Raw genomic sequence first — 27,778 nt, forward strand, 5'->3', positions numbered from 1 at the left:
CATTGCCATACATAGCGATGCAGAAGCTGGAGGTTGTTGCACCGAAGCCATGCACGCAGGCTTTTCGAAGTCGAAGGAAGTCCTCTTCTTTCAATAATTGTACGTATATTTTTGTCTCGGCCCTAGTCTGTTTTGTCCTCTTCTTTCAGTAATTTTATAAAGGTGATAGGTAGAATATATTAATCAGAATCGGATATTCGGATGGCTCATGGCCGATCGAGTTAGAGGCAAAATGGTGGTGGGGCTTTGGTGTTTGCTTCGGCGGAAAGGAGTTTGACTTTTGAGATCGGGTGCTTTATTAAAATAAAGCGAAATAAATAAAGACGGCAAGAAATATGGTTCGGTATATGACCAACATTAACATCAACATGATAATATTTTAAGAGCTACATTTTACTTTAATTTTTTTGATAATATTTACAATATAACATGCTCTTATTATAGGAGAATTAGGGTAGATGATAATACTATAAATAAACTTCAATGTCTAAAATTAAGTGATAATCTTTAAGTGTGACTAGATGATAGATTACAATCTTCAACTCAACTGTAGTTTTGATTCTTAAACTTCCTAATATATTATAACAATTTATCTTACATGCAATACAATCTCGATCAAAATATTGTGAAACACTTAAAGATCGAGATAAACATATAATTTCTAGTCTTACATCTTGACTTGTGACATTTTGGATGTGTATAGTAATGAATCTTATGGTATAAATGAGTACTTGTCTTAAAATCACACTTTGAATTTTGCTTTACAGCTGGAGATGAAATTTGCGTGGCAAAATTGTTGTGGGTACGTACTATAATTGGATTCTGCATGTGGAGCAGCATTTGGGACTACTGTTAGTGGCGTTGGTGGTGGTGGCATTTTTTTTTTTTTTTTGATACAGGGTATCTTATTGAATCCTAGGATAGAGAATGCATGCTAACTACACACGTCAACTCATGAGTGGCTTAAACAAAATCAAGTGTTTTATTATTGCTTTATGATCTATACGGTTGGGAATGTAATCGAGTCGAGTTTTAAGATTTTAAGACTGGCTTATTTATGAGTTGAGCTTAAATAGTCGAGTTCAAGTTCGAGCCGAACTAAAAAATGCGTATTCAAACTCGGTTCGTTTAAAATTCGAACGAACTCAAGTTCGAGCTCGTTGAGAATGACATTCAAGCCAAATAAAGCTGAGTTACTCGACAAGCTCGGCTCAACTAGAACTCGAGGTAAGCTATTAAATTTTTCAATGTGTGATCAAAGCGGAGTTCGAGCCCGAGTTTGTGAATAACCTCTATACTAATTATTAATAACTTAATATGTTAGCTTAACATACTAAATATTATTATCAAAGTATTATAATTAATATGTAATACAATATTTACTTAGCTAGTATACTATATGCTTATTTAGTATATATATATACAAAAAAATATCGAGTAACATATAGTTAATTACATTTACTTAGTATATGTTAATTAACTAGATAATATGTTAGTTTAGAACTAACTAGTTAATATGTTAATCAATACACACACATATAAATATTAAGTTACACATGTAACATATATTACTTAATTACTGATATCCATGCCTAAATTTTCGTAACTCATTTTTAGTAATATATAAGAGATATGAACGAGTTAACAAGTCAGACTAAAGAACCGAGCGAGTGATCCGGTCGAGTTTTAAATGAGCTGAGCTCAAAAGCCTCTATCGAGTTTTGTCAAGCGAGGTGGATATGTATTATTTACTAATCGAGTAGGTTTCTATAGTAACGAGCGAATTTCTACAGTATTGAGCTCGAGTTCGGATCGAATTAAACTGAATGAATATCGAGCAGGTTATCGAACAGACTGATTTATTTACATCTCTATTAATACGGTGCTTGTGGTGACCGATATTCGAGAAATTCATTAATTACTTAACTAACAAGATCCGCTTTTGGACTGTTTAGCCAATGGACAATGGACAATGGCTACAAAATTGTCCAGTTTGGCCAATGGCTACAAAATTTGACTTGGGTCAAAAGAGAAATAAAAGTTGGTGCGTGCAAGTTGGCTGCAAGTCTGCAACAGTACGTATTTCTCTATTAGAATTAAGATTCTCTCAAATTCTATCAAATTCGGGCAGGTAGTTGTGAGTGAGCATTTATGGGATCCGCCTGACCAAATAAAAATTAGGCTGCCCAACTACTCTCGATTAACACCTATAAATAAATAAGCTGCATAAGCACTCATTTTCATGTCTTCTAGACTTTGTTCTCTTCTCTTCTCTTCTGAAGACGTTGTGCTCTGTTCGTACGTCTTGTGGGCCTTGTTTCTTCTCACAGATTAGGTGTTGATCATCATTCATACTCACTCCGATCCCAATCATTCCTTAATTTGCTGTGTACATGTCTTTAATTTCTGTACATGTAACGTTTTTGGAATTCAAAATCTTTCCTTTTTCTTGTTTCAGGATCGAAGACGTACGTCCACGTTGAAAAATATGACCATCAGTTCTGTTGATGATCTGAATAAGAGCTCTCCTGCCGTATGTGGAGACTTTAATAAAATCAGAGAGGAGATGATCAGAGAAGTGGTTGAGAATCAAAACGAGGTAGATCTGCGGTTAACCGAGATGATCATCTTGCCAAATTTTATTATTACAGCCCAATTGGAAAAGAACAGAGAGCAGTACCTGGAGAAGAAGCAATTCGACTCTGAAAACATCAGCAAGAATCAAGAAAAGGAAGAAGATTATTCATGGTACGTAATAGAATTCAATATGGGACTGATGTGTATAGTCTCACTCAATTACAAATTTATATAAACATCAATTACATGCTGGAGACGAGTTAATTACAAATATATATACCACTTCTTATCACTTTGAGGCTTGAGACTCACGTTATCCTCTGTGCTTACACCAGCAAACCCAAGAAGCAGAGAAAGAATCCTTTGGAGAAGGAGAAGAGTGTGGTCTTGACAATTATACCACCCAAGAAGCCATTGGACCAGAATCAAGAAATTGAAGAAGAAAAAGGAAAGTCCAAGAAACCCAAGAGGCAGAGGAAGAACCCGATAGAGATGAAGCAAATGCCGACCAAGTTCGAGGACAAAATCAAGGGGATGCAGGGTTCGGACATCAAGCTTGTCATTCAAAAAGAATTGACCATCACTGATATGAAAGGTTCTCAAGGCCGGCTTTCGATTCCAAGTGGCGAAATGATGCATGAGTTTCTAAGCATAGAGGAACAAGTCAGGCTAAAGGAAAAAGAAGCCGATGGGATACATTTCAAAGGGGTGGAAGTACCATTGATAGAGCCAGAACTTCAGGAATCGACCATCTTCTTGAAGAAGTGGAAATTGGGTAGAAACAACTGCTACATTTTGAGCAAGCCTTGGATAGAAGTTGCAAAGAGAAACAAGCTCGAGTCAAGCAATACTATACAACTTTGGTCCTTCAGAGTGAACCAAAGCCTCCACTTGGCCCTCATCAAGCTAGACAATTAGCTAGCTAGGATTTCCTCCTTTAATTCCTTTCTTTTTCTGTTTGTTTTGTTTTCTTCCTTTTCATTCTTTTAGTTCTGCATGTGATTTTTGTTTCTCGTCAGATCTTTTCATTTATGAAAACGTTAATTAGTGTACGTAATATCCTTTAGTATTTTCTTTTTCAATATCATATCATTGCATGTATATATATATTTTCAGTTCACTTGCTAGGAGATAATAATATGATTGATTTGAAAAAACAAAACAAAAGATGAATGGAAAGGATGGAAGTTAGATAAAAAGCATTTCTCATATTTCAATTGGCTAATTATGATATCAAAGTATCAAAGTGTGATACTTTGATATCATAATTAGGGACGTGACAGTTGGGATTTAAGAAAATATACTTTGTAGAATATTTTACGGCCGCTCTAACTAAACAATAAACTATTAAATTTGCCTCTCTCCTTACATAAACAACATGAGAATACCTCATAGAGCATAACTCATATTTGTAAACTCTCAATGAAATGCCCAAATCTATTGAAAATCGGGCTATCTGAATTGATTGCATTGACAACTTGCACATCATCTAACTAAAACTAAATCTAAGCCGAATCCATAAATAATATCGAGATTATAACTTTTTGATCGACCTAGTATTTGAGTAAGAAATAAGTGCTTGGATTTATGTGTGCAACATTATATGATTTTACGAGTAATATTATGTACTACATTTTTATCTCATAATGTCCTCTCTCACGGTCTCACCTATAATGTACAACTTTGATCATTCAGAGTCAACCAAAGGCCCCACCTGGCCCTTATTAAGCTAGATATATAATCAGTTATGTGCTTTTTGTTTCTTGTTAGTTCCATTCATTTGGGGGTCATTGTAAAAGCATAACTTAATTTGGTTTCTTTATGATTAGGGTACGGCACAACACTTCTTTCAAGTTGCCGTCTAATTGATAATGCCCTTCCAAACTTTTAATTTAGACAATGTTCTCTTAAACTATCAAAATTTATCAATATTCTCCTAAAACTATCAAAAATAGTCTACCATAAATGGTGGTGGTTTAGTGGTGTCAAAGTAATCTCCATGTGGTTGGGCAAATACTAAGCCAAGCATTCAACTCCTGCAATGGGAATCTCCAAACCTAATTAGTATTAGTAACTTTGGGTCGTTTTGATGTCATGATGGAATTGAGTTAGGCTATGGTTCAATTGGACTTGAGGGAGCGCATGTAGTTTTAACTGTCTAGACCCCTATTGTGTGGTTCTCAAACAGATAATACAATGATCACATCAAAGTGTAGAGCAGACACTCTAGTCGTCTATGATAAAACAAAGATTAGAGGTGATGAAAGAAAATAAGAAATATGAAAAGAAAGTGGGCAGACTTTAGTATGGTATGCACCAATCATGTCTCAATACTATTTTTAGGAGCCTTTTATAAATCAGGGCCTTAGGCAATGGCTTAATTGGCCTAAGCATCCGGCCGGTCCTGAATTTCTATATTTTCAAGTAAAAATAAACTTTTAGTTGAATCAATTTCTTCAAGTATTTAGCCTTAGCATTGAGTCATCTTAAATGAAAATGGAGAAAATGATAATGTTGATATCATTATATCCTTTTCCAATTGAACCAGCCGCCATATCTATGAGTCGATCTTTGACAAAGAAACAAAAAAATTGGAGTCACTCTAGCACTAAAACCCAACCAGCAAGAACTAGGTGAAAATTTCTGGCTTTTGCTTCAGCAGTGCCATGTTTGATTTTTGTCAAAGCCACATAAAGGGGAAAAGTAAAAGTTAAAAAAAGATAAAAGAAAAAAAGAAAAAAGAGGCTTGAGAAAATGAAGATAGAATCTGAGATGAAAAAAAATCAAAGCTTTATTGCTCAATAACTTGTCATTAGAATATACATGGTGTGGTTTAAAAAGAATTGAAACACTATTAAAAGGGCCAGCCCTAGCCAGCCCCTCTTCTCTCTTTCCTGATAAATCCCTGTCACCCATTGAAAATATTTAGCTTGTTACTACACGTGGAGTTAGAATCTAAAAAATTCATGAATTTCTGCCATCTTTGAGAGAGGAGCCAAAATCATGAAGAAGACTTTAAGCCAAAAATTCATGAATTACTCTTTTCTAAAGTTCCTCTGTAGTTGCTATGCATGGGATTGATGGGTCCACCATATCTTTCTCCCCCTCAGCATCTTCAGTTTTGACAGATGACCCGTTCTGTACATCTAGGTCACAATAGAAAACGCCTTTGGCTGAATTTTCAGATTGTTCAAACTCAGTATTTTGATTTGCTTGATCATCTTCGCCACGAAACCCCAAGATACGAGTTGCATCGCTGAGCTTCGCCGCTGATAATTTGTCATCAGCTGCTATTGAAGAATTCGGTACTCGGTCACCAATTAGGTCAGCGACTCTCACCTTATCAATCAAACCCACAAGTTAAAAAGTAAATGTTAAGCCACTTATAAATGCTAAGAAAATAAAATGTGTAGCATAGAACAGTAATTTCTATAGTTAAAGAAGTAGGGAACAGCAATATGTCATTACAACAAACTTTAGGTCATCAAACTTGTCACAAACGATAGTTCACAATAGGAAATTACAAAGGAAATACCGTGTGAAAGAAGGGACACCTGTTTAGAAAGATGGTTCTAGTTACTGTAGAAATCTCGCCCTAATTAGGAAATCATTCATGATTGATGTAGGACACTCCATACTAACGGGATTGGGCTTACTGACAGATTCTGAGAGTCCATTAGAGAGCCCATTCTGAGAGCATTTCCGAGAGGCCATCCCGAGAGCACCCGAGGCCAAGAAGGAAAGCGCAAAGGATAGATCGTGAACAACTGGCGCATTAATGGCGAGAATCAAAGAAGGAAAAGACGTGACCGCCAAGTTGGGGATTTTTTATTTGATTTGATTCTGTTTTAAAATTAGGACATTATTTCTAATTATTTCATTTCCTTACTGGAGACGAAGAAGCTTCTGGTTTTTTGTTAATTAGCTTCTGCTATGTCAATTATAATAGAAGTTTTGTGAATAAGATTAGGCATGAACTGAAAAGGTTGGAAGCAAGTGAAATTCAAAACTTTTGCACAACGTTAGGATCTCTTCACACCAATGCTAACCAACTAGATTCTCACAGATGATAGCCAAACTAGACATATCAGAGAAAGAACATATTATCTGGAAAGAGAAAAACGTATTTATATTTCAAGTGGACAAGAAAATTTGGAAAGAGTCGAAGGATACAATATTCCAATCCCAGTTTGGATCACAAATACTATAACAATTCGATGTGTATTCAATGTAGATCCTTTCCTTGTATTGGAAATTATTAGCACAGGACAAATTGTTCGATTTCAGATCAAATGTAAGTACCTGTAATGGCTTCATAATATCAAGTTCTCGATCTTCAGTTTTGCCGAGTGCTTCTTGAGCTTGTAGCTCCATGGAGTCACGAACAAGCTGGCTGATAAAGCTCACATCATCAGACATGACACCAAGCCCTTTCAAAAGTTTAGAGCCCATCTGTAAACTTGTCTGCATGAATAAAGAGAAAACTTTAGCCAACACGTCCAGGGCATAATACGGATGAACTTTAAAAATAACAAAGGAGAAAATAAGACTCCGTCTGTTAATACCTCTGCACTTTCCAAAATAGTGTCTGTTACACCTGCTTTCTTCAGATCTAATAGATGCATGAGGTCCTGAGCTCGGGCATAAATTGGGATCTGATGGATTGAATTTTTATCACGAGATTAACAATCAAACTAGCAAAAATAAAACCATAAATATAATAATCAATTGAAGTAATAATATTAATAAAAAATCTATGTAATAAAAAATAGTCTTTTACTATAGCACCTATTCAACTTCATATACTTTCTTTAACGGTCTTTATGCTTTTGGCAGTTACCTGACACTTTTGAACATGTTTATCACCAAGAGCAGGACCAGTGGGCAAGGGAGCCATGACACCCCAAAAATCTATAACACCCTCCCCCCAAAATATATATATATATATATATATATATATATATATAAAGGTTTAGAATGAAACCCAAAAGTTTGGCCCTTAAGTTTTTTTTTTTTTTTTTCCTTAAGTATACAAGAAAAACCTCCTAATATGAAAAAAAAAGAACAAAAATCCACTAACTCAAGAAAAGTAGAAACTGACATACTATTGGATGCGGCTATCCATGTATAAAGGGATCCCCTAAGATCTTAAAAAAAAAAAAAAATTAAAAAAAGAAAATCCTTTTGATAGGATTTTTTTTTTTTGTTCAAATATTTATGTGGGATCATAATTAGCCGAGATTTTAAAATTCAAAATGCAAATTCATTTCTTTTTTTGTTCTTGCCTTTGATCGCTCACCAAAGAGGAGTCTATGATTTAATATTGTAATTTTTACCCCACATTAATGAAAAGTCGAAATATTCAAATTTTTTCAACATATCATATTTTAAAGAGGAATGCTAGAGCATCTCCTGGTGTTCTCCTGGAATGGCATAAATGTAAATTTTTTGATTAAAAAATTGCGTCTATGCAATTTCAGAAAAACACCAAGAGATGCTCTAGCATTTCTCCATTTTAAAAAGTATATTTGTAACTTTATTCTAGGTTCAACCTATCAAATCCAATAAATTTTACTTTTCGTTAAGAAAATATGAAGAAATAATTAATAAACCTTCATTAGCTTTGTACTTATTTTGGCATTCCAGCCCCCCAAGGAAAAAATCTTGGCTCCTCACCTGTTTGTCATGGTTTTCTCACCAATATATGGTACTTTAGTGAGTCACTCACACACGCAAGAGAGAGAGAGAGAGAGAGAGAGAGAGCATTACTGCAGGGAAAGCAAGTCGAAGCCTTTGAACAGCTTCAATTGTTCTGTCCCTCCCTATGTACATAACCATGACAGCTTTTGGAGAAGAGATACCAGCAGACTGCAAAACTTCTGGACGTGATCCATCCCCATAAAGAATTGGAAAGCCAAGTTTTCTAGAAGCCTGTTGATGCAATGTTTTTTTTTTTAAAAAAAATTATCATTACTTTGCACAATCTCTTATTTAACATAAAATAAAGAGGAATTACCAAATATACATAGAATCGACACTACTAAATTATGACAAAAGGAACATGCAGGTACTAAATCAAAGTGAGCGGTGCGATACATTTTAACCAACTATTCGGGATCGATTAACCAAATGAGTTGCTTCTTTAAGTGGCCACTGTAATGTTTGCACATATGTATGCTCCATAAAAGGCCTAAAAAAAGAATTAGAAAAATACCAAATTTAGACTCTCTCAACCCTTCTTCCCTCTACTTATTGGGTTCTAATCTCCTCCTTTCCATTTATCTTCATTTTGTGAGAAATAGAGGACTTTTACTATTAGTCTACTTCCAACGTAATTGAGCATCCTCCTCCTATTAATGAAATTATTATTACTTATCAAAAAATAATATTTGAAATCAGATTTCATATTATTCGTGTAAAAAGAAGAATAAATAAATAAAATCTATTGATTTATGTAGTTCTTGATAAGAAGTATGGATTTCAAATTGAAATCAACAAAATCATCATTACATAAGACAAAAGGGCCACAGGAAAAACTATATTTAAACTAAAAAAAAAAAGTGCATAAAAAACACACCCATACCAAAATACCCAAAATTCCATAGAAACAAAAAGAAAAGAAAAGAGAAGAGGAAAAAAGTTAAATTAGGAAAACTTAACTTAACCCTCTTGACATTTCATCACTTTTGCAATCTTCTCCCCCCTAAAGTTCAAAAACTTTCAATTTAGTGTATCGAACTTTAAAAAATTTGTAATCTCACCCTCCGTTAGAATTTAAAGGTAAATCCTAACGGAGGGGTGAGAAATTTTTTTTATTAAAAAAATGTAATTTAAGGGTAATTTTGTAATTTTAAAAAGTTTACAGGGGTATAGGGGTCATTTTACTCTTTGACCGTCGGATTTAAGTATTTAACCTCAAACCCTAAAGGGAGGGGTAAGATTGCAAAAAGTTGAAAGTATGATACACTAAATTGAGAGTTTTTGAACTTTGGGGGGAGATTGCAAAAGTGATGAAAGTTCATGAGGATTAAGTGAAGTTTATCCTTAAAATTAAAACCCCATTCAAAAGAAAGAACAAATGTCAAATATAAAATAGTCGAACATAAAAAAAAAAAATAATAATAAAAAAAAAATCAAAGATAATCTTTCATATAGTTCAGGATGTTACAAACAATGAAACAATCCTCTTCCTTTTAGTGATTTTTGTTTTTTGCCAATTTTTTCTTTAGAAAATGATAAAATAACTCAATCTCCCTTCATGTTGATTATGATTATAAAATCAATCAGACTGTAGAGAGAGAATATAATACCCCAAAAGAACTTGTAATGATTAGGGTTCCTCATAATCAATTATACAGTCTTACTTTACACGTTCAATATTCGACAGTCTTCACCCATTCAAATTCTTGATGACTTCAACCAAGGAACTTGTATTACATTGCAATGATCCTAAGCCACATGATATATACCAAATCAGCTATACTACCATTTATCATAACCTGAGTACGCATTATACACGTCTACATAATACCCAAAACGAATGGTCACAATTAGTGTAACGACAAGGAAAAGCTCACATAGAGTGAAAAGCTCATGTAATACCCAAAACGAATGGTCACAATTAATGTAACACCTCGGTCCCATATTGAGAAGAGATGAATAGTTCACATAGAATGAGTGGTTTATAAAGATACCTATGGGTACTAAATTCCACATTGTTTAGTTATTAGGTGAAACTGGACTTTATAAGGAATTCTAAAGAAACTCCAAATTGACCAGATATGGCTAGCACTTTTCCTTGGGTCATTACAATTAGGCTCTGCATATTTACTTAACATGGCCCAGATCATCCTACTACACGCCAAATGTGAGACTCAATATATGCCTATTTTGCACCCTATCCAAATCCACACATTCGTTGGTGTCCTTCTCCTTAATGGGGTACCACAAAACTCTCCAATAGGATGGGTTGAAAGACAGAGTTCTTAATTATAATTTTCTGCATTATTAGAAAGGAAAAAAAATAAAAAATAAAAAATAAAGAAGTTATGCATTACCATTTTTCAGTTTAATGTGGATATGTGATGTGGTGGGCCATGTTTACCCTCACATCATGCTGAAAATCCCTTAGAAAGTTTATTTAGTCTAAATGGCATTTTTCCAATCAAAATTGGCATTTATCGCAACCCTTTAGCTTTCCATAATTAGTATTTACAAACTCTTGCTTCATTCACATTCAAACCTCTGACCTAAGCCACTGAATGTGTATAGTTTGCAAGGATTGACTCATTATCAAAAATAGGAAGCCTAGATCTGCAGATATCTAATTTTCTGAAAATTTAAGTACATCAAAAGAGTTTTCCTTGGACTAATAAAATCATTCGGTTGAGTCAAATTAACAAGTGTCTTTTGAATCTGACAGATCACACTCACCTTCACTATAGAAAGATCAAGATCAAAAGCAACATAAGGCAATCCCAAAGCATCGCCATCTAATCCAGAAGCCAACGGGGTGGACAAGAAATTGGCAAGGACCTGCATATCATGTTTTGAAGAAGAAGAACAACAACAACAACAAGAGAAGAAAAAAACAATTGGCCCTGAGACTATGAGCTTTGGCTCAGTTAAAATTTTACAGTCCTAAATATATAATCATTACTTTACCTGACCCATTGGCCCAAACCCAAGTATGACCACAGGCTCACTAGCATCGAAGCTTCCCATCTCAGCAGATTTCTGTGAAATTTTCATATTTCAATTTTAGCCTACCAAATTGTTACAGAAGAAAAGGAAGTATATAAAATCTGTAGAATCATCTACTTGACAGAACTGACATATTGTATATTATATTGCACATTTATTTATGGTAATGTCAAAGGGGCTAAAACTCAATGATAGTTACTCATCTAAAGATTTTAATTATTTAATAACAACTGGTTTTACAACTTCCACTAATTGTTACCTTTACTTGTTTACATCAAAAGAAAAACTAGTGAATAATGTGAAAAGTATAATTAGGAAAATGCACAAGAATGAAAACAGTTCAGACCTTGAAATAACTAGATCAGGCGCATGTATGGCATCTAAATTACATTCTCTTTTACTTATCACATGAAAACTTGATCCAACTAAATCAGTACCATCCATGGCTGTTATATTCAATTTATTATATCCAATTTCTGACAAAGAAACTTAAGGTAGGACATACATTGTCTACATCAAACTTGCGCTCAATAAATTCAGCAGCTCTCTTTCCAGCTTCATTGAGAAATGGGGTTAATGCCATTGACAAGACAACAACAATTATGAGCAGCTTGTTAAGCTCAAGTGGTAGCACACCAAGCCTGTTTTGAAGAAGGCAGAAAATTCTATAAGCAAAAAGAAACCTGGAATGCTGACTCTGAGTATAGTGGTAAATTGAACTAACTCACGACTCACCTGTTTGCAAGAGAAAAAACTACAAATCCAAACTCCCCTCCTTGAGATAGAAGTAAACCTATTCTTACACTCTCTTGGATAGTCAATCCAACACGAGGACCTATTGCTGTTATGATCAGTGTCTTGATGATGATCAAACCTGCCAAGAGTGAAAGTACATTTGGCCACTCTCGGAAAAGGAGCTGCATAGAAAATAAAATTGACGTGTATAAAAGAAAATTAAAGCTGGACTTATTAGAAAACTAAAAAAGAACCAGCAGAATGTGCAGAACCCTTATAGGTTTTGGATTTTTTATCTAAAAAAATTCTCAAAAAAATGAACAAGAGAGACTCAAATTTGCTATCCCAAAATTATCCTTGTCCTCCTTAGATAAATTTTAAAGACAAATAATAAAAAAGAGTGACTAAAACTTGAGAGTTAATCAGTTTGGTAGAGTGGGTTATGCCCTAACGAGTGGTGGAGTTGTTGGCTAGTTGGAGAGATTAGTTTGGTAGTCATCGCAATATAGAAGTTTGGAGGACGGCTCCCATGAGGTGTATTTGGAGAAAACGCACTACCTGAAATTTCGAAAAATTGTGAAAGAACGGTAATAGTGTTGAAGGATATTATGTTCAAGTCTCTTTATGTTTGGATGACTGCCCACAATAATTCTCACTTTTCTAATTTTCTAGAATTTCTTTTATTTGTGTTCTTCTACCTAGTTTGGTGCTTTTCTTGTATACTCCATGTGTTTTTGGGTTGTGCCCCTTTGAGCTTCTAATAAAATTTGAATTAATTAGGAGAAGAAAAAAAATTGAACTACTTCAAATACTCTTCCCGTCCATTTTAGCAAATTATCCATTATGAAAATGAATCTCATAAAAGATTGTAGAAAGAATAAAAATACACCAAATCTAGGTCCAAGTGAACTATATTTGAGAGAACTTTTATTATTACTTCACTAGAGCCTCATATCACGTGTTACAAAAACCTTATGCATATGTACTTATCAGTTTCTTATCATACTAATTTGCCAGTCAGATACACAAAAACTGTGACACATATAAGATCTATGGAACAATAAGTGATATTACGTTTTTATTGTACCTGTATATCAATGGTTGCCCCTGTAGTGACAAAAAATAACCCAAGAAGCAAGCCTCTAAATGGCCTTATATCAGCTTCAATCTGTGTCCGGAAATTTGTTTCAGCTAATAGCGCCCCAGCCAAAAATGCTCCAAGCTGCAGCTTGATCAAACTTCATTAGAATGGAAATTACAAAGAAATAAAAAATAAAAAATAAAATAAAATCTCAACCATTCTCCATGCATAGAAAAGACAACAAACCGTATCACTGAAGCCCAACTGCTGAGTGAGAAGTGAAGTCCCAGCAACTGTGAGAAGGCAGAGAGCAACAAAAGCCTCTGAGCTTCTCGCTTCTGCAACAACCTAGTTTGACAAACTAAATTAGTGCATAAAAAATGCAAATTGTTTGGGACCTTATTCAATAAGCAGGACTGCACACCTCGAAAACTCGCCTAAGAAGGAACTTTCCTGCAAGAGAAAGCAGACCCAGTCCACCTAAAGCCTTTAAACTTTCTTTAGCAAGCATTGGCCAGATACTCTCCTCTACTAGGCTCTACAAAACAAAAAAAGAATTAAAAATTAAAATAAATAAATAAAATTGGAGAAATGCAGGAACATGCAGGGTCAATGAATGAGTTGTATGCAAGAAAACAAAATATTAGACAATAAAGGTAAAGCATGCATACAATACAATAAAAGAGAATATGGGATGTGACTGTAAATATAATGAAAAAAAAAGAGTCATCAACACAGATCACTTATCAACTTTGATCTCCTATAAGATTTAGGACGGGGAGGTTGGTGTTCATTACCGGCGACGGGGCCTAATGTTGTCAATGTTTGGAAGTTTATTCAAAGGGGGTGGGATAATGTTGCCAAGTATTTGCATTTTGAGGTGGGTGATGGGTCTCATATTTGCTTTTGGTATGATTTATGGTGTAGGGACAGGCCTCTCAAGTTCTGTTATCCAGCTTTGTACACTATTGCGCATTCTCCTGATGCTTAGGTGGTGAATAATTTGTATGTGGTAGGAGGCGTGGTTCATTGGAATGTTCTCTTTACACGCTATGCTCAGGATTGGGAGGTGGAGGTGGAGATGGTGATGTCCCTCTATGAACAGTTATACTCTATTCGAGTTCGGCATGGGGAGGTTGATAGGGTGGTGTGGAATCTTTCTAAAAGGAGGAATTTTGAAGTGAAGACTTTCTAAAAAGCATTAATTTGTCACGAGGCGGCTTCTTTTCCTTGGAATGGTATATGGCGTGTTAAAGCTCAAAAGCGGGTGGCGTTCTTTGTTTGGACAGCGGCTTTAGGAAAGATTTTAACTCATGACAATTTACATAGGCGTGGTATTGTGGTGGTAGAGTAGTGTGTTATGTGTAAGAAGCATGGAGAATTCGTTGATCACCTTCTTCTTCATTGTGACGTGGCACAAGTTGTTTGGAGTTCTTTTTATAGCTTGTTTGGGGTGGAGTGGGTTATGCCTAGTAGTGTCTTGGATTTATTGAGTGGTTGTGGCACTTTACTGGGTTGTGATCCTATTAACCGTATTTGGAAGCAGGTTCCTTTATGTGTCTTGTGAGGCGTGTGGCGTGAGAGAAATTCTAGGCTTTTTGAGAATGTGGAGGTACCGGTTGAGGCTCTTTGTAGAAATGTGCTTATTATGTTATATCTTTGAGTGTCAGCGCATAGCCCGGATAGTATGTTGTTCACTAATTTTTTACTTTCTTGTTCGTTTCTTTCCTCTGATTAGGGATACTTTTGTATACTTCCTGTGTACTAGGGTTGCGCCCTTCTGGTGCTTTTTAATGAATTTTAACTTATAAAAAAAAGATTTAGGAACCTTTCAAATACAATCATAGGTGAACAACTTAAGGACAAAACCGAAAAAATCCTATAGATCGAGAATCGGGAGAGATTGCCTCTAATTCATGGAATCATTGGTGACAAATTGTGCAGCAACTACCAAGCTCCACCTCTAGGTTAGAGCATTCACAGTGGCTTGTGTAAGTTTCAATCTATTCTAGATAACCAAAAACCACTTTTGCTAGTTTAGATAATGGGTTTTAAAAGACATCCTACATCTGATTATCTAAATTTCTCTCTATTTTATTAAAATAAGCATTTTTAAAATCGATTCCCCACATAAGCTTGAGAACATAGGAATGGAAGTTAGTGTCTTGTCATCTGAGCACAATGCGTGCTTATCAGCCACAAAAATTGAAACCAAAGTTCACAACTTAAAATGAAGCAACCATAGGCTAAATGCAATATCAACTCTTCTTTCACATTTGAGACTTCTATGATTATCTGTAAAAAAGTGAATCGAAATGCTTAATTGATGACGTATCCGTTAGATATCCACAGCGCCTTTTCACACAGATTGATTTGTTCACAAGGGGCAAAAAAAAAACAATATTAAGAGCTTTATTATAAGTTGGCAATTACAAGAGTAAGAGCACAGCAGAATAAATTCTATTCATCACAATGCGTGTCTTATAAATAAAGAGAGTTACACCATTTGATTAGGTTAATTCATAATTACCGTTTAACAATTTGCACTACATAAACCCTCTTCTAGTATACATTTTTTTTTAAAAAAAAAAATCCCAGTCATAACAAACAAGTACATTTGTTAAAATATTAATTAAATAATTAAACTCACATTTCCTATTAGTTTAAGATTTTGGGATAACTAGCACTATTTAATGTGGTCTCGGAGCAATGAACATGAGTAATTCACCTTCCATTTCAATTAAATATTTAACGTGTAGAGTTTCACATATTGACAAAGATTTAGGCCCTCCCTTCCCTATTAGCTTAAGGATAACAGGTGATTGACAGCATTTTGCCGACAACAATTTTGTTCATTGAAATGACATTTCTAAACAGATCTAGGATAAAAAAGCTCAACTACAAAAATTCAAAGTTTTTCGGTTGGGTTTTGATAGTGGTATTTAGGATTTCTTTCCGTCGCACTTTATTTTTTTCTTTTATTTTGCAGGAAGGAATCACACTATATATTGTACAAGGTCACAAAAAGTTCTATATGTCTTAAAGAGAATCAACCCATAACCATATGATTACTGACCACTAGCAGATCTATAGAGTAAAAGATGTGCTGCATCATCTCAAACAGTAAAACTCTACCATCAATAAACACTCAAGAAAATTGTATTTTTGAAATTAAAAAGTTCATGTAAGCTCCAATCTACCTGGCTCTCTAGCACCGGAAGTATGACTAAGAGAGGGACAACAGCTATGTCCTGCAAATATCAACCAGTGGGGATTCCAAAAGTTATTGACATCATACTGTAATGTCTACTTTGAAAAGAGGATCCTAGCAAAATCCAGAAGGGTAAGTAAAAGGAACTATAATAGCACCATTAATTACATATCAAACTAACTATAAAATGTAAGCCCAAGCATGATTCTCAAGGAGAACCTGTAATAGAAGTATTCCCAGAGTCGCTGAGCCAAATCTTGTTGGGAGCTCACCTTTCTCTGCAAGAATCTATACACTATGCAATGTAAGATAAAAAATGATATTTTCAGTATCATTAGCTATATTACGTACTCAATGAATAGAAAATACATCAACACATATTCACTATACCAAACAAAGGAGAGAACCATTTCGGTTCGTTTCGAATTTTCTTCAAGGAATTTAACATTAAGACCTAGATACACTTCGTAAAATATAAAAACGGGAAACAAGAAGAATAAGAAAAGGGAAAAAAAAAAATGGAGAGGATGAGGATGAGGAAGAGAAGGAGAATCTAAGTCAATGCATATATGAAATAGAGAGTAAAGCAAATTTACTATACAAGTCACTACTAACTACTTCTATTCAGCATGAGCACTTGCATAGTTGTCCTTTTAGTTGATCTCCAAAGAAAGTCAAGTTGTAATATTCGATAGTCTCAGTAGTCATCCTACCTGATGAATTCCAAAACTTCTATCTCTTATCTTTGCTAAATCAAACTAGGGAACCACCAAAAAATGCTTTATGTGGAGAGTTTCTATTGTGAGGATGTAAACTGCACACAATATCCATCAAATTAATCACAAGAAAAAAGTAGTTTCATATAGATCCAAGACTAACCAATTATTCTACTCCCATTGTTCCTGTCTCATTAGTGGGATGGGAATGCCCCAAATTGTGCCGCGAATATATGAGAAGAAATAAAGACTTAGTCCCAATACTTTCAGTAATGACAGCCCAAAATGCCATATGACCAACAGAAACTTGTTTCCTATGTATAAAAAGCCAAATCATTAACTGACATGATCACAACTATGAGGAATTGCTATGAATTTTAAGTTGGGCTGGCGTGCACCTTTCAGGTTACAAACCTATGACTACAAGCTCAAGCCTGTCTGGCAAACCTTGTCTAGAACCAATGGTAATACATTAATATACTAGGTTAAAAAATGAGGAACAGATAAGAAAATTTGTCCACCGGATGATGACTTCAATCTGGAGTTGCATAAACATTTATAAAAGAAATTATCAAGAAGTATATCATCCAATTCTACAACAGCCAATCTACTAAACCAAGCTTTCAAGGCAAGCTAATCGACATTTTGAACTTGGAAAGACCATTGATGAGGATAAGACTTGATAAGGAGCATATTCGGGAGGATAAGCTTGTGGATTGAAAGCTTTAGGGGCTTAGGGGTTTGGATTGTTTTGTGGGATGTTGTTTGGGACGGGTCGGTGTTGAGGTGTTTGTTTCTCGTATACTTCGTGTACTAGGGGCACCTTACACTGTTATTTATAAAATTTGCACTTATCAAAAAAAAAAAAAAAAAAAACCTTGGAAAGACAATTGAGATTCAAATCTACTTCTTAAACTAGTTAAACTCTTGAAATTATTTACAAAAAAAAAAAACAAAACAAAACAAAACAAAACCACAAAATAACATTGTGAATCACCTTAACAAAAATAGAATCAGTTTATTACATCATCCTCTACCTCCAATTTCAAATTTCCATGTTTGGAGAAAAGTTCGCATGGTCAGCATTAGAATAGAACTCGTGAAATTATTTACAAAAAAAAAACCATAAAATAACAGTGTGAATCACCTTAACAAAAATAGAATCAGTTTATTACATCATCCTCTACCTCCAATTTCAAATTTCCATGTTTGGAGAAAAGTTCGCATGGTCAGCATTAGAATAGAACTAGAGTAAAGGTCTATGTCCAAGATGTGAGGTTGCTTTGGTTATAAATTCTTCAGCAAGAAGTAAGATTCCAAGTACGAGTGCCTAAGAATTCAAAGCAGCACAAGAAGCTAGTGAACAGTCCAGCTCACAATCAAATCATAATATCAGAAGAAGCAACTCAACATAATCGCTCCATTGGATGCTCATTGTTAATTATGACAATTCAAAATAAATTTGTACTCTTGGGAACTTTGAAGTTTTCAACACTGAATTTTACTAGAAACTTCGCCACAATATGAATTCAAGTTTGTCTATTAGTATTAATCACAGGTATAATAATTACACAAGCAAATTCAAAGTTCCAATACCAGCTCATGGGAACATACTATATATAAGTTCATTTCTAGACACTTGAAAAAAGAATACCTGCAGAACAAAAGCTGAAGAAGACAGAGAGAGAGCAGCACCGATCACTACAGCCTCATCAATACTTCTGATGTTGACCTGCAACATACAGTTATACTCGATACTAATAAAGCAACTTTTTGTTTGGAGTACCAAGGAAAATATAGAGAATGGTTCTTTTACAAGGCTTTGGCCCAGGTCGATACGTATATTTAGCAAACTCACATGTTTGCTTGATCTATGCATGTAAATTCATGGACTTGAACCCAAATATGTCCTGTATATCTAGAATAGCAAAGAGAAATATATAGATGTAATGACAGCAATGATATATAGCATCAAAAGAAAGTAAGAAAACTTGTAACCTAGATCTGACTTCCTAACCCCACTTGATTTGACGTGAAATCAATTGATAAAACTTACAGATCTATATCTCTAGCAATTATAGGTTGGACCTTCACCTAAAAACGCCAGAATATTTTTATCCATCAAAAGAAAAAGGAGAACCAGAATATCTCCATCCAAACTATAGTATCTCATCACAATAATACCAAATTTCAAAGAATCGAGCCAAAATACATCAAAATTATACAGAGTATATATGTCAAGTAGGTTTCATGTCAGGCCTTGAGGAACTGGAACCACTTCATGCATTTTAATGGAAAGGAAACAAAATTGACCATTTAAGTGAATCTGCCTATCTATTTGTTCCTAGTATGCCAAGACAAGGCATGGCACAGAATTGGTCCAAAGTACTTGTGTCCAAGTCTTCAATGAAGAACAAAATTGGCACTTTGAGTATCAAGCATTTTAGCAACAGAATTATCTACATTGACTATAGCATCTATAGTGCACAATATTTGATCCATTTGTATACACTATCAAGAAACCAAAACCCCCATCTGTGTGTCCACCCCAGTTACTTCAACTAACCCTTGAGAGAGAGAGAGAGAGAGAGAGAACAAGTGGTGGATCATTTTAGATCCGACATAAACCTGCAAATGCAATTTCCAACAAGCTGAGCAAATCATAGTGTTGTGAGAAGTGTCTTGTATTTTTTTTTTTTTTTTTATAAATAATGTATATCATTCAAAGCGCTTAAGACATACAAGAAATGCTAACCTTACTCGAGTGGCTGCTATATAAATTGTCATTATTTGGCAGAAAGTATAACCCTTATACTCTTTTTTTTCTACCTCATAGTGTGAGCTGTGGACATAACTCATGTTAAGAGAGCCATGTAAATTCTTGTGGTCTAGTATGTAATTGATTATGTTATTTACCGTGAAAACGATTCATGGCAGAACGCAAAACGATAATTCCCTAGTTAATAGTCCATGTCATAAGATTCAAGTTCAAATAGTAAATAGGAGAACAATAGTGGTAAAGAAAGGCGATCACATGGGATGCCTAGAAAAAAGAGTTCTCACCAAATCAGGCCTCGAGTGAAAAAGAAATTCCAAAATTTTTGTTCCAATAGCCCCATTAGGAGGAAGTTCAAATGCTGTGAAAGCAAGAGTGGATAACACAACCTTCAAGAGCACAAATTAAAAAAAATAATTGTAAAAAGAAAAAAGATAAGGTAATTAATAAAGACTTACTAAACATTCATGGAATTGTTACTCATGTTTTGCCACAACTTCAAGAACAACCATAAAGAGTAAATGCAAGAAATACATGTAAAATCACAATAAACAGCACATATATGGAATGCACCATAACAAAGCTAAGTCAAGGGAATTCCCATTCCTAAACAATAACTTACTAAATAAATTTCTAACGATATTTATAAAAATAATTCTATGAACTAAACAATATTTATATAAATAATTCTATGAACCAAATCAAGTCATCTTTAATAGGATTTTGCACCCAATGCAAAAGTAAAAGAAAATAACTAAGGATGAAAACTAATTATTTTTTCCATGAAAGTAGCTAATGAGAGTAACCAGGAAGCTGGATAGTTACGTCCCCAGAAACACAAGAAATACAACTGCGCAAAATTTGATTACGGACCTAGGAATCTAGATATCAGGGTCAGAAACTACCATGCTAATTGGTTTGGTAACATAATCAATTCTAACAGTGGATTATCCTACCCAGCGAACCAATATTGGAAATATCCATCTGTCCAATGTTGGACTTTAGAGAATTTTGGGCTTTTTTTTATATGAATGATTTTGGGTTGGTGTTGAATAGGAAACATATTTAATTCTTGATAAGATTTTATTCTCATTTTATAGTCATTATTCTCATATTCTATTTCATTACTGCAGTAATCTGCATTAACTATATTATCATAATAATTGGTATTAGTTTTTGTATTTAAGACATGTAGATACCGTATGGCTGCATGTTTGTTATACCTTTCATGACTCGTTTAGGATTTCTCCTTCCTTCTTTGTTTTTACTTCAACTTGGTATCAAAGCATTAGAATCCTAAGAGAATTTTTTTTCCAGGGGTCGTACGGATGCTGACATGAAGCAGCCTAGGGTTTCAATCAGAACCACCAAAGCAACCCACGGTTGTTAAAGACTGTTAAGAGGCTCTTTTTTGTTGGTAGTTGTGCTCTGGTTAGAGTTCAACCAGAGGTAGCATTATTTTATTTTATTTTATTTTGAGATTTGACAATTTTTTTTCACATGGATCTGGTGCGGCGAGGGTAATTTGGCCTAAGCAGCATTTTCTGGAGATTTTCTTCGAAAAATCTGAAACACTGGCGGCAGGGGCGACAGTTCTTGTGCCTGGAGACAGTGGCTGTGCAAGGCACTGAATGTCAGGTCATATGGTATGTTGAAATGACAACATTTGGTACCCAACAGAACTACAGATAGTTCAACCGCCGTTTTGATATAGATGGAAACAGTATGCCGTACAACATGGAGGCAAACAACAAGGTATGAATGACAGACCCTTTTTCTTCTCAAAAAAAAAAAAAACAGAAATAAGAAATCGATGCTGCATTATTTATGCTGTTGTTTCTAATGTTTATTCTGGAACTTTGATATCTTGTTGAGTCAAATTGTTGTGTATTGGAACTAGGGCTTGCAATTTTTTACACAACCCGCGAACACGACAAGACATGAAAGGGTTAGAGTTTGGTATAAATGGGTCGACCCGCTTGACCCGTTTATGAAATTATATATATATTTTTATATAATAAATACAGGTTGTAATGTGTCAAACATGTCAAGCGGGTTGTGTTTGGGTTAAAACTGGCCAAACAGGTTGCGTTGGGTCAAGCCAAACGGATTGGCCTGTTTGTGACTCAAAAGGGTTGTGTCGGGTCACTAGCGAACCATGTCAAGATTGAAATGTTTTACCCGTTTAATTAAACGAGTCGTATTCAGGTTGACCCTTAACAGGTCAGCCCAAACCCCCACCAACCCGAATTGCCAGCCCCTAATTGGAACTATTTGGTTGGATATCTATTTAAAAATGTTAAGAGACAAGTCACACCCTAAGAAATCATAAAAATGAGAAGTCATGTGACCTTCCAAAGTGAAAGTCCAACCCTCCAAATCACAACTGTGAAATTAGACGGATACAATTATCTTGCTTGGTCGCAATCCACTCTTTTATATATTAAGAGGAGAGGAAAAATGGGATACCTAACTGGTAAAATTCAAGAACCAAAGTTAGATATCCTGCTTATGATCAATGGAAAGCAGAAAATTCCACTATTACGTCATGGCTGTTACACTCGATGCAACCAGATATTAGTCAGGGTTACATGGTTCTCAATACTTCGAAAGAAATTTGGGATGCAGCAGCTCAAATTTATTCCAAAATAGGCAATGCAACACAAATCGAACTCAAACGTCAAATGCATGAAACGACTCAGGGTGAGTGGTTGGTAGCAACCTACTTGCATTAGCTTTGTGCATTATGGCAGGAGCTAGATTACTATCAAAACTTTCAGACTGCATGTGCAGCTGATGCTGTAAAATTTCATAAATTTGTAGAAGATGGTCAGATCCATGAATTTCTTGCAAGTTTGAATTCCGATTATGATTTGGTTTGAGTCCAAATCTTGGGAAATGAGCTTCTCCCATCTCTTCGAGAGGTGTTTGCCTATATTCAAAATGAGAAGTGCCATGCTCCATTCTTCCTCCTAAGAGCGATTGGCCTTGGTGACAACATCCAACATAATGGAAAAAGGGATTCTAGGAGTCATGATGGAGGAAAAACAATAAATGCTACCCCCGATGAGAAGGATAAATTGCTATTTGATGCTTGAGAGACCTGTTGGCAACTTCATGGCCGGCCTACTCGAGGTGTACGAGGTTGTTATGGGGGTGGTACCCGACCTTGGGCTAATCATTCTTCAATAGTTGATCCAACGTCTACGCCAAGCTCTTCCACTTCTGCCACCGAGACTATATCATCCAATCAAAGCAAATTCCTAAAGCGAGTTTTTTCCCAAGCTAGAGAAAACTGAGTTCCAAGTTTAGACTTTATCAAAAGGATATATTTATCTCTACAAACAAAACCCAGCATGGACTAGAATTTTTGAGACCCCATTCACCTCACATATGCAAACACAATAATCTTTTAATATTTGTTAAGACCAAGTGACCAACCCAATAAAACTCCCAGCATATGATGAAATCAAATTCTATGTACACTAAACTTTGAGAAATCTGGTAAAACCAAAATTTACTAATGCATGTTTCAAGAATTCAATAAGTCGTAACCTGAAATGTCATGTAGGATTTCAATGAGAATGCTCAATTACAAAAGAAATATATGTACCATCTGATTTACACAAATATTCATCCCCTATGGACAATAAGATCTTAGCTTTTGTCAACATCATACCTGAGTCAATCCCATGCCAAAGGCAAATTTTGCAAGAGCTTTTAGACGTGCAAATGAAAGCTCTAAACCCATCTCAAACAGCTGAAATGTTACATGTATTAGTCCAAAATTAATGATAATCATCTTAACAAGGTAGGCTGCACAATATGTATCACAAGTGGACAGTTTGATTGTTAATCAAATTATATCCTTTCTTCTTCTTCTTCTTCTTCTTCTTTACTTTTCCTTTTCTTTTTTTTCTTTTTTTTCTTTTTGTGGAGCAAAAAATCCCAAGTGAGAAATAAATATCTAAACAAATTATGCAAAGAAGACAAACATTCCTACTAAAGACCCTCCAGATATCTTCTTGTACATACTGTTGAAGATGGAAACTACCGATATGCTATGATTTGATCCTCCTTGATTTATTCCCATTATTATTCTGATTGTAATATTTCATTATTTCATTCCATAATAGTTTGTAAGTCTTTTCTATATAAACCCATGTAATGGTAAGAAAGAATCATCATAGAATGAGAGTTTTTCTTCTCTCTCTTTCTTTCTTTCTTTTCTACATAATATTAGAGCAGATATTCTGAATTTGAACCATGTCTCTATCATTCACCTCCTATCTTAATTAAATATTCAACACGTTGGGTCTCACTAATTAAGGGGGAGTTTGAGCCCACACTTGAGGAAGAGTGCTAAAATATAAATTAAATGATTAAATTCATCATTTCTTATCCACTTAAGATTTTGAGACAAGTGGTGATTTAACATATATTAGCTCACAAAAATCAGCACATGAAACCAAAAGAACATCTATGCCCTAATTTTTTACATTACAGGTAGGTGCAAGCAACAATCTACTGATAAAAGACATACTTTAAGATAGAAAGATTTTCAGAATCTAACAAGCACTCAACTTACATTTACCAAAAATTAAAATCATTTCATATCAGAGTTTGGAGCAAGAAAGAGCTGAACAATATCAAATTCAGCATGCAAACTGTCATAAATATAAATGTCAGTCTCCATCTAGAAGAGGAATTAAATGGTTCATTCCCTGCCTTGAGATAAAGCAAGTTGCAAGTTCAGGTCCCAACTATGAAGTATCAATAAAACACAGTTAACCGTATTGTGGAAAAGGCTATAGAATGATAAGCACTTCAGTATACAAACACTGTCAGGAGATATGGGATGGACACATAATTGCAGACCATTGGTTTCACTAGTGCTTCTACATATGGTAAATATTTTCTAAAGGTTATGAATGTTTATTCTGTAAAATGACAATGATGATGATGATATCATCATCTTTATCATTAATAACAATTGCATTAGAAAATGGCAATGAAGGGGTGATAATAATAATCAGTTTCAACTTTCAACAGTATAACAGCAGCAAGAGTGATAAGTGATTAAGCTTACCAAAAACAGAATCCCCCATTCAGACAGAACTTTGACATCTGTAAGATTTCTGAACAAGCCAAATTGATTGAGGACAACCCCACCAAAGAAGAAACCAAGTATCTGCAAATGATTAGAACTAAAAATTGTCAACTGTGAAAATGAAATAATACATTGATAAGAACTATTGCACCTGTCTACTTCTACCACTCTCTTAAAATATGAAGCTTTGTCAAATAATTAGCAAAAAAAATGTCTTAGGATGTACACCGTACATGTATAGCAGCTAATGTGTTTGTATTATTTTACAAAAACGTGTTCCAATAGATGTGCAATATTGACTAATTAAGTAAAAATTAGAATGTGTGTGTGTGCGTGTATGTGTGTGTCTATATATATATATATTAGAATGCTGGGTATTATTTGCTTATAAATGAAATAATGAGCACACATACACAGACACCACTGTAAATAATAACAAAGTAAAATCATATTAGATATCTTGCTGACCATTACAAATTAAATCATTGACAAAAAGAAGAAAATTTAGATAGACAGTATCAATCATGTGCATTTTGTTGTATAATTTAGTACCCATAGTCACAACAGTTATCTAGCATATCATTAAGAATGAATCATTCATCTGTTTGAGCAGGTGTCTTTGGGTTCTCCAAATGCTTGTCCTTACATTCTTAGATCTTTAGGAAAAACATTCAGGGACAAGTCTAACTCAACCCTAGAGAATATATACACATGCTTGTGTGAATGTGTTTGAGAGAGAGAGAGAGAGAGAGAGAGAGTCATAACTTAAAGAAAAAGATGGAAGTGCCTATGTTATACTTACAGGGCTAGCTCTAACGATCTTAAAGGCTGGAACAACCAAGACTGTCACAGCTAAGAATGTCAACGTATCTGAACCTAAATCATTAATGACATCAACAGCACTGGCAACATCAAGTGCTGCATACACTCGTGATCTTTCCCAAGTGGCCAGTCTATCGTTAGAAAAACCGAATCCTCTCCAATTAGATACTGAGGAAAATAAAAAAGATGTGCCCTCAAAGAGATATCCTGAAACAAAAGAAGTGGGACTCTTCCTATAATTGATGGCATATGATGGCAGACACACATGCTGGTTTCGGGAATAAGGCATATGACTATATTGTCCACCAAGTCGTGAAATAGCATGAGAGGAGGGCCCAATCAGACTGCTTTGTTTGATAATGTCATATCCCTGCAAGTGACAGACAATTGAAATATATTAGTATTAAGAGCATGGTTTTGCCTTTAAGAAAGCGAAACATCAAGTCAATGCACATCCTGACAAAAATACAAATTTAAAAAACAATCTCGCACAAATACATCTTCTACTCAGATGGACATACTTGAATCATCAAACACTTTAAAGAGTCAAATCAGGCATCTAAATTTAGTATGTGAACATCATGATGTCATTGATGTGCCAATTACTCCAGAAAATCCCCAAAGACAAAACCGAATGCATGAGCATGCCAAGGAGCAGGGAGATATCTAATTTGATATTGTCCATTCAAAAATTTTAACTTCAACTACAATCTAGAACAAGCCAATTTCTAAGACAAATCGAATGTCGATTTCTCTCCAATACCAAATTGTATATTAAATAGGATGACAAATTAATGGTTTTACAAAATAACTCCGGACAATGATTATAAACCTGTGGCTACATTGGTTATCTAGTTCTATTGTCAAGGAACCTAAGTTTCAGTGGAAAGTTCGGGGAATTTAGCAAATTTGACACCAGACGAAGCCAAAATAAAATAGCTTGTAGAAGTTTGATGGATATTCAGTATCCAAAATAACATTTGGATATGCAACATCTAATTTTTAAGATTAGTGAGGGATCCCAATTAAATTTTAGCATAAGTTTCAAATCCCATATGTTTGTTGGGCAAGTTGAAGAAACATGCAAGGTCCAAATGTCATTGACGGTCCACCCACCTTGAACAATAATTCAGCATCAACTAATAAAAACGCACCAATTTGTATACCACAAAAAGGCGCAGATATCATCTCATCCAGAAAACTAAGCTCAAGTCAACTAACATTGAGTTAAGGAAACAAATTCAATAAAACCTCCATGAAACAACAAAACCAATATGGTTAGGCCAGAAAGCACAAGAAGCCCGCAAGCAGGAAGTGAACCAAATAACAAATTAAAGCACTGGTGAAGGAATATAACCTTAGAGCTGTGGCAACAAGCAATGGACTCCAACATAGTGCTCAGACTCATGAAGCAAGAATTCCCAACTCGAAGAAGTTAAAGTGCATTTGCTTGTTTTACTTACAAACCCAGATACGGAAATTGCAAATATCTCAAAAAAAAAAAAACACCGAAAGATTGAAGCTTTGGCTATATTTACACGCCTCCAAAAGATTAACAGCCACCAAAACAAAACAAAAGGCTCAAATTGAGGACGACAAGTGCACACGTTCGAACCCTGTGAGGCTGTGAGTTTTGAGCTTTCATAGAGAGAGACAGAGACAGAGAGAGAGAGAGAGAGAGAGGAATTTCAATTTCGTGGATTTTTATTTTATATGTTTGTTTGTGGAGGAGGAAATGGGTGTGCGCAAGCGCTCGGAATTTTTTGAAGTTTTAGAAGCTAACGTAATGTCCACGTGGCGATTGCAGATTTTGACCAAGTGGTCCAAGTGCTTATCTTAAAGGAAATTGGGATTTACCACGTGGCAATTGGAATATATTTCTTTTGTTGGTTTCCATTTTTTTTTTTTCTGTTTTTTCTTTTTAATATATGAGTGGAGTTTATTGACTATCAATAGAATATTAGAATTTTACATGCTCTTCGTATTTCTCAATGAAGCTCATAACTTTTAGGAGGAAGCTACTTTCTCAATTTTTTTTAAATTAATC

The 27,778-nt window shown here is 34.8% G+C and overlaps 1 protein-coding gene across 1 annotated transcript; it reads right to left on the minus strand.

The window, feature by feature from the left end:
• Positions 1–5,345: 5,345 nt before the first annotated feature.
• Positions 5,346–27,460, minus strand: LOC133880953 (K(+) efflux antiporter 3, chloroplastic). Its single transcript, XM_062319924.1, has 19 exons — positions 27,089–27,460; positions 25,712–26,101; positions 24,889–24,990; positions 23,479–23,559; positions 20,087–20,188; positions 18,678–18,755; positions 16,527–16,595; positions 16,297–16,347; positions 13,521–13,634; positions 13,343–13,444; positions 13,103–13,237; positions 12,016–12,197; positions 11,786–11,921; positions 11,242–11,313; positions 11,011–11,112; positions 8,347–8,508; positions 7,143–7,232; positions 6,880–7,041; positions 5,346–5,916 (listed from the first exon to the last, which is right to left on the minus strand). Exons 1-19 carry the CDS (start codon positions 27,137–27,139, stop codon positions 5,623–5,625), a joined length of 2,475 nt encoding a protein of 824 aa, XP_062175908.1. The 5' UTR covers positions 27,140–27,460; the 3' UTR covers positions 5,346–5,622.
• Positions 27,461–27,778: the final 318 nt, after the last annotated feature.

Source organism: Alnus glutinosa, chromosome 11 (genome assembly GCF_958979055.1).
Source record: "Alnus glutinosa chromosome 11, dhAlnGlut1.1, whole genome shotgun sequence".
NCBI classification, from domain to species: domain Eukaryota; kingdom Viridiplantae; phylum Streptophyta; class Magnoliopsida; order Fagales; family Betulaceae; genus Alnus; species Alnus glutinosa.

Coding starts and splice junctions, on each gene's coding strand:
- LOC133880953 (XM_062319924.1), bottom strand. CDS start 27,139: ATGAGTCTGAGCACTATGTTGGAGTCCATTGCTTGTTGCCACAGCTCT. Junction 20,189..23,478: donor TTGGCATGGGATTGACTCAG/GTATGATGTTGA, acceptor GTGCTCTTGAAG/GTTGTGTTATCCACTCTTGC. Junction 7,233..8,346: donor TTCGACTTGCTTTCCCTGCA/GTAATGCTCTCT, acceptor TCAATCCATCAG/ATCCCAATTTATGCCCGAGC.